The 12,964-nt window shown below is 35.1% G+C and overlaps 1 protein-coding gene across 4 annotated transcripts in view; it reads right to left on the reverse strand.

Annotated features, from left to right (window-relative positions):
- Nucleotides 1-7,172: 7,172 nt before the first annotated feature.
- Nucleotides 7,173-12,964, reverse strand: part of Megf10 (multiple EGF like domains 10) — a 168,186-nt gene continuing 162,394 nt past the window's right edge. For all 4 annotated transcript variants that reach the window (XM_047556736.1, XM_047556735.1, XM_047556737.1 and 1 more), the window contains 2 exons: nucleotides 12,558-12,764; nucleotides 7,173-11,268 (listed from right to left, as the gene is read on the reverse strand). In XM_047556736.1, coding sequence (XP_047412692.1) covers nucleotides 11,084-11,268; nucleotides 12,558-12,764 — 392 coding nt within the window. In that variant the 3' untranslated portion in view covers nucleotides 7,173-11,083. The remainder of the gene's footprint in view (nucleotides 11,269-12,557; nucleotides 12,765-12,964) is intronic.

The following is a 12,964-nucleotide window of genomic DNA, read 5'->3' on the forward strand; positions in this document are numbered from 1 at the left end:
CCAGTAAAGTAAAAGGAAAAGTTGTCTAAACAGAGCTACCATAAACTTCATCTTAGAGCTGAGGAGGTTAAATCAGGATGGGGGAATACTAATCTTAACCTTTGCAGGCTTACACCCTTGACTCTGTGCTGTCAGAATCTACCAAGTGACAAGTCAGCTCTGTAATCTCCTTTATACCATTCTTTTAATTCTAGAAAATAACATTTGTCTTTTCTTTCTTCATCATTCTCTAATGATAAATTTGATAGCTGGTAGCTTTAACAGAAAATCTCAGAGTATTTCTTAAAGCTATTTTATATTACTTTTTAGTAGGTAGCACATTCATTTGGAGTTTTAAGACATTATACACCTTATACATCATGCCTTTTCTATGAGGAAGAATAGCATCATTTTCATTTCAGGTGAATATCTCAGTAAAATAAGATGATTTATCTTGATCAAGATCACACAAGGTGTCAAAAGTGGAAATCTGTCAACAATTCTTCAAACCCTACATTCCCTCCTATTTCTATCATCCTCAACAATACTTATCAATTTAGAGTATATACCTCTTAATCCTAGAAAAAATTTAACTAGATGGAATAAAAGTCACTTCTACAGTACTACAAAAATAGAAAAGATAAAATCAATAAATATGAAGGCTTAATGACTGTGACTAACCATTACACTGAGATGAGAATTCTTTAAATAAAATGGCAAAATCTGGGCTGGAGTTGTGGCTCAGTGGTAGAGCACTTGCCTGGCATGTGCCGGTCCCTGGGTTCAATACTTAGCACATGTAAATAAATAAAATAAAAAAGATTCATTGACAACTAAAAAAATGTTTAAAAATGGCAAAATCTCTTCATCAAATGCAATGTTATTTGGAAGAGGTGTGTGGTCCCTGTGTGGTAGGATGGAAGGAGTTCAAGAGAGGATGAAATGCTGCTCTGTAGACAAGGAGAGCGAAGTCAAATCATCATCTTGACATCCTTCTTAGGAATGCCATGCACGGCCTGCTCTGATTGGCAAGTAATGGCTGTGTACAAGTTTCATTCTCCACTTTTCATGCTTGTAGGTGATGAGACACTGAGAACAACTGAGTAAAAACGTCAAGAAGAAACCCATGGTAAACAGAGCATTTGGGTGCTGGCTGACCAGCCCCAAAGGGGCCAAGTTCTCCAGCCAGCTCTGTCATTGGATGAAGTGTCCCCACACACACTGCTATCTTTCTTAGATTCCCCTGAGGTTCCCTTGGAGAGTTGCTTCTCCCTTAGCCTCTGAGGCAATTTCTAACAATGTAAACTCTGACCATAAAAGTAGTGAATCTGGTTTTAAAAAATGAATAATTTAAGATGTAAACAGCCAAGCTACAACTTTCCTTGAAGTCAACATCTTGGGTGGTAACAATTAATCTAAGAGATCTTTGCCTACCAAAATCTGTTATAAAAGAATTTTGTCCTATATTATGCAATAGACAGAGTTGCGTGACAATGTTTTAATAGATTGTTTAGTTTTTAAGCTTTTTTTAGTGGCACTGGGCCTTTTTAATAGTCATGGTATCTAATACTGACTTTTGCAGTAGAAGTACCTAAAGCATTTAATGACATACACAATGTCCTTCTTTATTTTATTTTAGTTTTATTTATTAACAATTGTTATTATTACTACTATTATTTTTGAAAAAAGATCTCATTATGTTGCTTATACTGTTATACTCAAATTAGCAATCCTCCTCCCTCTGCCTCCCAAGTAGCTGGGATTATAGGTGTGTGCCACAATGCCCAACCATAATATTCTTATATTTGTTCATTCAATCAGAAACATTTAATGGGAACTTATTTATATGTACCAGATGCTGAGCTCAGAGAATAATCAGTTACCCTACTAAGGGTAGAGCACTCTTTCAATAACCAAAAGGCATTTTCTAGTAATTAATACAGCTAGGTAGTTCTTCATTCTAGGTTTAAGGATATCCATTGACAATTGTCTTGTATTTTTCTCTAAGAGGAAAGGAGCAATAAGTTGAGCCTCTGCATCTTTTTTTTCTTCTTTTCCTCCTCTTCTCCACTTTTTAAATAATATATTGTTTCTGAGGATGAACATTTCATTTTAACCTGACAAAGTTCTCCTTCAACATCTCAGGCTAGTAAGAAAAGTCTTGCCTTTCATTCTAGTGTTTTAAAATCATCTTTGGTGCATGACTTAGCTCTAGTCTGCTTTCTATCTGAAATAAAATCTACCTGCAATTCAAATAAAGTACTCAGGACATTTTTATTTTACTTTAAATAAAGTTATAATCAAGGATAATGACCAGCCTTTGCTATTTATTAATACCCAGCTAATTAGTGAGTAGAAGGATTAAAGTGAATCTTTTAAGAGTAGTATATTAGGAAAGAAACAAGCAGTGGGTCTAACTCTTGATACACTGTCATCTATTTTTAATGACCTCTAATAATTGGGCATCTATCCTGGAAATGTCTCAAGTGGGTACCATTACAAAGTTAAGGAACACTGTGTATAGTTATAAACAATGACATGATTAAATAGTTTTGTGCATAAGTGCATTTTTTTCTGAATGGAAATTCAAAATTCTTGTGCTAAGAGTTTTTATAAATTAAATGCAGCCTAGGGACCTTGAATAAAGTCACCCTCCAATTCAGTGTTTTTCAGGAAAGCCACTAAACAGGAGGACTCCTCCAGGGCCAAATAATTGGTCTGAGAATCTCATAAATAAATAAAAGAAAAAAGAAAAGCATACTGTTACATAAGGGAGAAAAAGAAGAAAGAGGGATCTAGTTCCTATCATCTTTTCTTAGTAAATAAATGTTTATTTTGTAGATAAGTATCAAAGACCTGACTTAAGCTTTGAAGTAAAAGAAGAAAACATTTTGCTTAGACAGTCTGATTCTTGTTATCCTACATCCTCTTAGATCACCAGTTTCCTGCACTTGCTGCTGTCATCATGAATTACCACAGCTGTAGGACAAGCAGGAAGGAACACCGTTTTCAAGTCACTTGAGAATCCTGAGGAAGAACAAAGCCAACTTGGCATTGCTGAAGCTAACGGAAGCCACTTTTCATTCATTCAATCAGCATTTAATGAGTAACTGATGTGCCAGACACCAGTGAGTTCTCTGGTGGAACAGCAGTGAGCCACACAAAAAAGATCTTTCCCTCATGGGGTTTTTAGTCTAGTTGTCAAGACAAACAATAGAAGCATAAAATAATGAAAAAATTTGACTAAAGATACTAAGCTTGTGAAGACGATCAAGTAGGTAATAAAGGAGGGTGTTTATACCACACAAGTGGTCAGGGAAGACTTCTCAAGAAGTGACGATAAAGCACAATCCAAGATTGACACTTTCCTTTTTCATTTTAAAGACTATAGTTCAACTACCAACTGAGCAGCAACTGCCCCCACCTTTACTTTATAGTGACCCTATTCTCTGCTCACTACCTGCTCCAGAGTTCATAGGTTGTAGATATACACATTGAAGTGTACTGATTTCTACTAGTTTCTTAGCTTCAAAGGTGTTCATTTAAAAAATTCTCCCAATATTTTGGGAGACAATAAAATAAAATGTTTTAAATGATAATAAATAGAATTCCCATGATTGTGTAAGCAAGGCATGGGGATAGTTTTTTCTTTTCTTTTTTTTTTTTACTTTTTATTTTAAAAACAATAGTAGTTATTTTATATTTCTCCTTCAAATTATAAATGTGAAAAATAAAAAGTTCTTGTACCTTTAGATGTGTACAACTCAAGAATTATGTTGAATTATTAAATTCTAATCAATTTTGGGTATTTGTTAATATATAAAACATTAGGGTCCTGAAAGACCCAAACCCTTTTTTTTTTTTTTTTTTTTTTTTTTTTTTTTTTTTGTTAACACAGGAAACTGAAGTTTTAACTCTAAGGCAAATACTTAATACTTTCACCTTTCTTCTCTGTTTGTATGTCCATATGCTGATTTCATTATTGTATTTAGTCTTACTATTGTCAAGCCAGGTTTCTTTTTGGGTTGGTTTTGTTCTGCTTTCACAAGGCCTCTCACATACTAGACAAGAGCTCTACCACTGAGCTACAAAACAGACTTCATGCCAGGTTTATCAGCCATCCACACAGAAAAGGTATTAAGAAAGATGATCTCTTTCCCATTAACAATCAAATCAGTCTTACAACATGACTCCCAACATAGGGATGTGATGACAAGTTCTCGCTCTGCTTTCTTTAGAGGCCTCTGTGCTGTACCATGATTGGCAGCACTTAAGCATGGAAGCGAGTGCTGAGCTTCCAAACCTGCACATTATGTGTAATGAATATTGTGTCTGTCCATGGAATCTGACTGACTGTAGTCTAAAGTCTCCCAATTCTTCACCTGAATTTCAACATGGCCCTATAGTTTTCTTCTAAACAGTTGGGAAGCAGTATCTCAAGACCCTGATCATGGTTGGACCTTGAGAGAGGACATGTTCCTGTCACTTCTTCTAATTGTCTTAATGTCCAAGATGCAGCTAAAGCAAAACTGATCAGTGCAGCTAGCTAGAAGGTTAAGAAATAGAGAGGCTCAATGATAGGTGAGTGTATGTTCTCTGGTTATAGAGTGGTCTATGGAGGTTATAAGATGTTAATGGATAAAGATCACTAGTCCTATAGGACCTGAGTATCATATCCTAATCATCAAATATTCCCTGACAGAGTGGCTACTTTGTTGACTATTTGATTTTTCTGTTGCATAATGGCCAGTCAGAAGTCCAGGTTATCAAGACAGGAGGAAATGTAACATATCATAAGCCAAGAGCTGTGCAAGACTTCCACCAATTTTTTGCTTGAATTTATTTTCTTTTTGCTGTTTCCCTGATAGCAATCCTATGCCAGTTCACCTCACTGGCTCCTTTTCCTCTTCCTATGGTCATGGCCTCTTCCTGGTCAAAGATTTGAATCAAAACTGAATGGTGGCTGTTAAACCCCTACTGACAGGAGGCCAGGTGTCCTGGGAAGAGGGACAGCTGATGAAAGGGGAAGAGCAACCACTCAATTTTTCAGGCAGTCACTGCCCTACTGGACAGAATGGCCAGGTCTCCTCCCCATTCCTGCTCCAACCCTATACTTTCTCTATTTGATCTTTTCTTCCTTTTTAAGAAATATGCTGATTCTGCTTGAATTATTTTAAGTGTTTCTATCCTTAGCATTTAGATATTTCACCAAGATGTGTCCTTCTTTCATATCTTTCATTAATTCTGTTTCATTAACCTAGTAGATCCTTTCATATCTGGAAGTCTGAGATGCACATAAGGACAGTTTTCTTCTATTTTTACTTCATTACTACTCCATGGTTCCCTTTTTCTTCACCAGCAACTATTTGTATATGGGTACTCTTGAACCAGTCTTTCTTTCCACCTATGATTTCCATTTTTGAAAGTTAACTCCTGATTACATTTCATCTTCTAAAACACAAATTCAGTCTCAGTAATTAACACATTTTTGTTAATGACTTTTTAAACTGGGAAATCATTACACTTTAATTCCAGGAAACTCTGGTCCTATAATTAAATCCCTTTATTAGAGTTTTAACATTTAATCGAGATTTTCTTCCATTTTCTACATTAGTTCCATAATAGAGGCCCTTTCTAGTTTTCCATTTTGGTTTTTTCTTCTTGTGTCTAGGCTGCCATGTTCACATTGTCTTGTGATCCTTCTTGGCCTATTCATAGGGACAGCCTTATGGATTTGAGCCTTTCTGTGGATCCTTCTGACTCTTATGTATCGACAATCAGGGTAGGCATTTTTCCCTCCATGGGCAACCAGTGATCCGTTTAGTCCCTTTGTCTGTGTAAGTGGAAGAAGTTTTCTCCATTTACAAATCCAAGTAAGGATAGGCTGACCTCAGCCCAAGGTGGGAATTACCCCTCCTAAGATGTCTAAGATCACCCAATGGACAGTTTAGCCTCTTCATTGCTGCAGAACACAAATGGCAGAGACATTTCTCCCTTACTTTCTCCACCCAAGTCAACTGGCTCTCCCCATGTACTGCCTCCATAATCTACCCTCCATCAACCACAAGCAATGGGCACTCTCTTACTTCCCACTTGCATCCTCTTTCAAGGACTTGATGTCTCGCTGTATATGGAAAGACTTCAGGTTGCCAGGATCAGCCCTCAACTTTTTCTTGATGGCTGTATTCTCTAGGATAGGAATGTGAATCCAGGTCACCATCTTCCCAGAAACCATATCCACATGTTTTAACAGCATTAAAAAGATAACCTGTTACTACAAGATGAAATCATACTATTATTGCTTCTATAGAAATAAAATATGTGTGGAATTTCATAATAGTACAAAAATAGATCAGGATAGGGTCATATGAACACATTATATATTTTATAATATTCATTAAATGCTCACTTCTGACTTACAGCCTTATCATTCATCCAATTATGGCAAAATGGCTCATATTATTAGATAATTTTTCATAAAAGTAATATTAGCTAACATTTACTAGGTGTCACCTTTGTGCAAGTTACTGAAACGAGTGTTTTGAATGTACAAATTTATTGAATCCTCACAAAACCCTATGAAATAGGTACTACTATTTGCAATATATTATCATATAGAACTAAGGCCTTCAGAAGTTAAGTAACTTATCAAAGTCATGAGGCTAGTCATGATGCTCTGTTTTCCTGACTGAATAATGAATGGCTTAAAAATAGCTCCTACATACCTCTCTGAATCTTCAAATGTGCTTAGCACTCTGGTCTCCAGTAAATAAATAGCTCTTCAGAGAAGAAACAATGTTTTATCCACACTTGTTCCCTACAACACAATGCTGTAAGTGAATCCATCAAAAGCATTTTAATTATTAATGAAAGCATTGATAGGCATTGAGATTTAGAAAGTAAATTCACATAAGATAACTTAAAGCTTATTACAAAAGACCTGACTCAGTCACTAACCAGGGATCCACAGATTAATAAAAAATTATTTCTGTCCTTAAAGAACAAGCAATCTAAAGGAAAAGCATATACATTAGAAATTAAATGCAATAAAACATTACTATTTTTTTAAATAAATATGTAAAGTGCCCACATGAAAAAAATATTAATTTTCCAGTAAGATCATAAATCTTCTCCTCTCATTAATCAACAGTAGAATTATATAGAGAAATAAACACTACTTTACAGTTTTTTTATAGAAAGTTTATTGCATTGATCTATAAACTCATTTGGTGATATATATGATGATATAGACTAATTTTGATGAAAGTTTATCTTTGGAAAATAGAGATATTTCAATACTGAAAGCATTTTTGTTTACTGTAACCAAGTAAATTCTAATGTATTTTTGTTTTGTTCCTTTTAAAAATACATATTATAATTTGGTCATATCAAAAAGAAGCCTAACCTAAATACAGAACTAGAATAAGCAGACCCAGTGTTAAGATACCAATAACAAGGGGACTCTAAAAGGGCAGCTTCCTGTTCATCTTCAGTTAATAAACAGACATCCATCACACCATATGATTCACACTTGCACATCTATGTACACTTCCAAGACATAAAGCCTTTATGACCCAAATATCTCTTGAATATTTACTTGAATAATGGACATGGACACATTACCCAGAGACTGAAAATTTGCTATTTTAAATAATACAACCCTAAAACACAACTTTTAAAATTATTTTGTCTTGTAAGTCTACGAGGACTTGTAATACGTAGTAATTATAAATACAATACTCTTGTTCAACTTTTGCAATGTTTAAGGTTAAAAAATTCCAATAACTGCCGAGGATGGTGGAGCATGCCTATAATCCCAGTGACTTGAGAGGCTGAGTCAGGAGGATCATGAATTCAAAGTCAGCCTCAGCAATGGCGAGGTTAAGCAACTCAGGGAGACCCTGTCTCTAAATAAAATACAAAATAGGACTGGGGATGTGGCTCAGTGGTTGAGTGACTCTGAGCTCAATCTCCAGTACTCCCCCACACACAAAAAAACAAATCCCCATAACTACTACTGTGGTCGTTGAGGTCAAATGACCACGTTTTCATCAAGTTTTTTACATTTCTCACAGGATGCATACCACTCATGGATTTAGGTAAGACAGGTTATACTATTATAAAAGCATATGGTTGGTTTGCCTAAAATTTGTGAATATAGATTCCATAAAGAAAATGCTAAACATATTAAACTCTTGTTAACATAACTACTATGTCATGAGAGAGGGATTAATGTCAATGTAAATAAGTATGAAATTTTCCTTATCATCATAAAATTAACCACAAATAACATATTTTCCTTATTAAAGAAAGCATGGAGGCTGAGGCAGGAGGATTGTGAGTTCAAAGTCAGCTTCAGCAAAAGTGAGGCACTAAGCAACTCAGTGAGACCCTGTCTCTAAATAAAATACAAACTACTGAGGATGTAGTTCGGTGGTCAAGTGCCCTTTAGTTCAATTCCTGGTACTCCCCCCCCAAAAAAAAAAGAAAGCATATGAGTATTTATAGTACATATAAATAATTTATAAATTGTCTGAGACATCAACTTCTAGGGAAAGAATAATAGTTTGGTTCACCTTCTTATACTGTAGGCCTTCTCAAGGTATCCCCCCAAATTTACTCAGTGCTTTAACTGCCACAGAATATAGGAGAGAAAGTATATTAAAATATCTAGAAGTTTAATTCCCAACCAGATCTCTCCAAATAAAATATGTAGTTTTATAATATCCAAAGTGCTAATTTGTTCTGATGTTTGAAACGTTGAGTGAATTCTGATGAATGAGAACTGCAGCAGGTACATTTCAGGCACCAGCCCTGCAGAGTCCACACCTGTTCAGTCTCTGCTTGAGTTGCTATTACCTTTGCACATGAAGCTTTCCTTTCTTAGTAGTGGAATGAGAAAAGAAGTAGGTGTTTTGTTTTACCTATCTCCAGGGAATAATAGGAAACTGATAGTTACAGCTCTGAAGACAACAATCCTTAAATAAAAGAAAGGGGAAATATTTTAATTTTTATTTACCAAAAAAGGATTTCTTGTGGCTATTAACCTACACGTTTCTATTAGATGCCTATCCCCAGAATCAAAGATCTGCCAGTGGTAAACTATTGGAACAAATCAATTGTTTCTAAGGCATGTTCCAGGGAATTTCTTATTTCCATGAATTAAGTTCGGGGCTCCTTAAAGGAAACAGCCACCAAAGGAGTGAGTGTCCTAAGTGTGTTTGTTGTGTTGTCTATCGGACCAAACTACCGTCACAGGTGCAGGTGTGTGATGTGCAATGGCTGATATTCCAACTCCAAAACTGCCAGGGACAATGCCTAAGGACACTACCGGCAGAGCAGGTGCATAATATATAATTATCAACTGACTCAGACAGAATGCCATGCCTTTAAAAGATTGTAAGCTGCACCATTTTCTCTTATGAAGTTGCTTCCTCATTAAGCCTTTCAGCCCACCTACTTACTCATGTAGGTCAATGAAAAAGAGACTGGATTTCCTGCATCATATAAGCATTCTTATAAGACAACTACCTTGGAGTGAAAATGTTACCGAGTTTCTGATTTAACTGGAACATTTCAGATTTAAGCCTAATGCAGAATAATTATTAATAATGCCTTAATTTCCTCTGGAGTGTCCCAGTTTGGACAGTCAATTATATGATGACCACAATGAAGGTCTTTAGTAAGATCAGTCTGCTCCCCTTCCCCCTGGTTTAACTAAGACTCATGGAACCAACAGGTCAAAAGGAATTCCACATGTAATATTAAAAAGCTTCTCTATTTCCATTATAAGCCATTCACCTAAGTTTACTGTACTTTTAGTAATGACCAGCTTTAATAGATTGAAATTATATATTGTCATTTCCTTCCTTCAAAAGAAAAAAGCAATGCATTTTATCAAGCAAAAGATGAATGGCAATGATACAAAATACAATGAACATATAATAGTTTTTTCATTAACAATCCAAACACTACAAAACATGGAATATACAACTTAATGAAAACACAAATTAATGAAAATGGGGTACATGTCACATTAGCAATGCAAAAGACCAGCTTAAGCATAGTTTATCTAAATCAAAAATTAATAAAAGGAAAGTGCCCTTTTTTCAAATATGCACAAAAATATTTCGGTCACTTCTAGGGGAAAATTAATCAAAACTTTCTGCTAATTCTATATTACAGCATGTATTACTAATGGTTTACAAAACTTAAGCATCTTCTTACACTTAAAATTTACAACCTTTACCAATCATTACACACTCATTCAATCCAGTCTGTCAAAGATAAAATTATTTCATTCCTACGTTTATGTAATAATTACTGATATGTTATGAATCCCAGGTGGTGACTATGTGTGCTGGGGAGAGTGATCAGAATAATGTCATGGGTCTAAAGTGGGTCAAGGGTCAAACAGAAAGACCACTTCTGCCTGGCACATCTGTGTGTTGACTTCTATAATATTTCTAATTTTTCTAAAATAATTCTCATTCCAAAAAAGCTAAAGCTTTCATATTTAAATTTGCTATCCACTTCTAGTGTTCAAAGTGTACACAGTCCTGCCACATGACAGAGCTTTCCTAGTTCATTCATACAATCCCTACAATTCTGAGTCCAGCAGAAAAAATTAAGCAATAAGACTCAATAATATGCCCCTTGTCTTCTGTATATTTAGTGATTCCCACTTTTCTGAAGTAAATTCATGATAAACTGCACAATCCTAGGTACAGCTCTATAATGCAAATGAGAAAAAATATTTAAATTTAAAATTTCCAAGCAATAATACAAATGTCCATTGCAACCTATGTGTCCACAGGAGTTCTGTAAGTTCATGCTCTTAGCCAACATCTTACAATAGTCCATGCCTCATGGGTGCAGTTCTAAAACTAACAGCAATGGGAAATCATGTCACTATCTCCTTCCAAGCCACCTGTACAAACAGCACCTACAATCAGTATCAGCCTCAGCTTTGAGCTTTCTGGTTCATGTCCAACAACTGCCTACCAAGTTGATTAACACGTGCCTAAGGTGGCAAACTTGAGGATGGAGAATTGAACTGCAGTTCTGGAAAGGGTTTCAGCAGTTGCTCAGTGGTCCTTTGGTGTCATTCACTGCTGCTGCTGCTGCTGCTGCTGCCACTGTCCTCTTGCTTGGGAGAAGATGAACTGTCCCGGACTGGTAACAGGTCATAATGGCAAGGGATGTGACTGTTCTTTGGGAGATCATATGGATCCTGGGTGAGAGGCCCATTATTGCTGAATATTCCTTGGACAACACTCACTGTGGGTTCTGCGATAACACAATTTATTAGCAAGGGACATTTAAAAAATATGGCACTTCTTACAAATGTCAAACACATAAGATACTTTTGTAAAATTATGAGGCAATACTAGTTTAAAAAACCTGAATCTTTTATAATCACATAGGGTAGCAGCTCTGCAGTTGTTGGATCCTACAATATGTATAATCAGAAAAATGAGAGATTACACTCCATTTATGTATGATCTATCAAAATATATAAATGTGTTCTATCATGTACAACTAATTAGAAAAAATTTAAAATTTTTTAAAAATAAATAAATAAATAATACAAATGGTGTTCAGAACAAAAGGATGAGCACATGGTTGGGGTGAGACAGTGAGAGAATACACAGAAATCTTGGGTGAACCATTGTCTGAAAACTGACCTTGAGAATAATCTAGTTCAAACTCCTGATTCCACAGGTAAGAAGCTCAAGGTCCTTAGAGTTTAGGAAACAGTCAACATATTTACAACTTTAGACCTCAAAACTTAACCTCTGAGATGAGTTCCTAGCCCACTATGGTGGGCTTTTGAGATCATTTTAAGGGGAATTATTATTGACTTAAAAATACATTCAGTTCATTAGTTTCTATTTTAAAATGTGCTATTATTTAAAAACAAATTGGTTTTTCTGATGATATATCTATGACATAAAATCAATTAATAGTCTTAAATTGGCCAATTCATTTACAAGTAATATAGAATTACTTAAAAGTTATAAATACCAAGAAAAAGAGGGAAAGAGAGAGAGAGAAGAGAAATTAAAATATATAGCCCTACTGTTTAGCCAGTATTTTATCTTTTCCCAATGGAATTCACAAAGGGAGATTCAAATAACTTATAATTTTAAATTGAATTCCTATTAATTTGTATCAGAGTCACATATGAGAATATTATTGATCAATCAGACAAGTTTAAAATAAAATGTTCCAATCCTGCTAAAAGCATTGTATTGATATAATTAATACAACCAGGAAATGCAACCACCTATCTAATCCATTCAAACCATGTGTTTTTAGTTATCATATTTTGTTAATATGATACATATGCTATTCCACATATGTGGTAAAATATTTACCATGGTTACAAAACAAAATATGGATGACCAGTTGGAAGATAAGAAAATTTGGTTTAAATGTGCTAAATGGTATTTTCCCAGAAAGATTCATTTGACATCAATTAATATGATCATTGCAGACATCTAAAATATGGGCCACTTACAACTATTTCCCAAATTCTTATGCACTCAGTTCTTTCAATGGTTGGGAGAACTCACCAACTTCATAGACATTCTTATTGGCTGAAGTTGAGTTGTTGATCTCTGCATATGGGGAATCTCTTCGTGCTGGTGACTTCATCTCCACATAGCCACACTCGGAGTTTTTAGGGAGAAGTACAGGTGGGTCTTTAATAGTGGCATAAGGGTTTTCAGAACTGCTTAGGGAGCAGTTACTTGAATTATATTCAGAATTTTTCCCCAGATCTGTGAAGAGAGATGAAAAGAAAAAAGCAAATTCTGTTTTATGGGTAACATCATTTCTAGGTGATAATTTACTTGGGCAAGTTTTTTTTTTTAAGGTGAGGTTTCTAAAATTGTATCTACTGAAAATAATGTTGTAAATTTTCCACTCGTTTTGGAGATAAGTGTTATAACATTATCCATCTATAAATTTTGGTTCATCT

Source organism: Sciurus carolinensis, chromosome 6 (assembly GCF_902686445.1).
Source record: "Sciurus carolinensis chromosome 6, mSciCar1.2, whole genome shotgun sequence".
Lineage (NCBI taxonomy): Eukaryota > Metazoa > Chordata > Mammalia > Rodentia > Sciuridae > Sciurus > Sciurus carolinensis.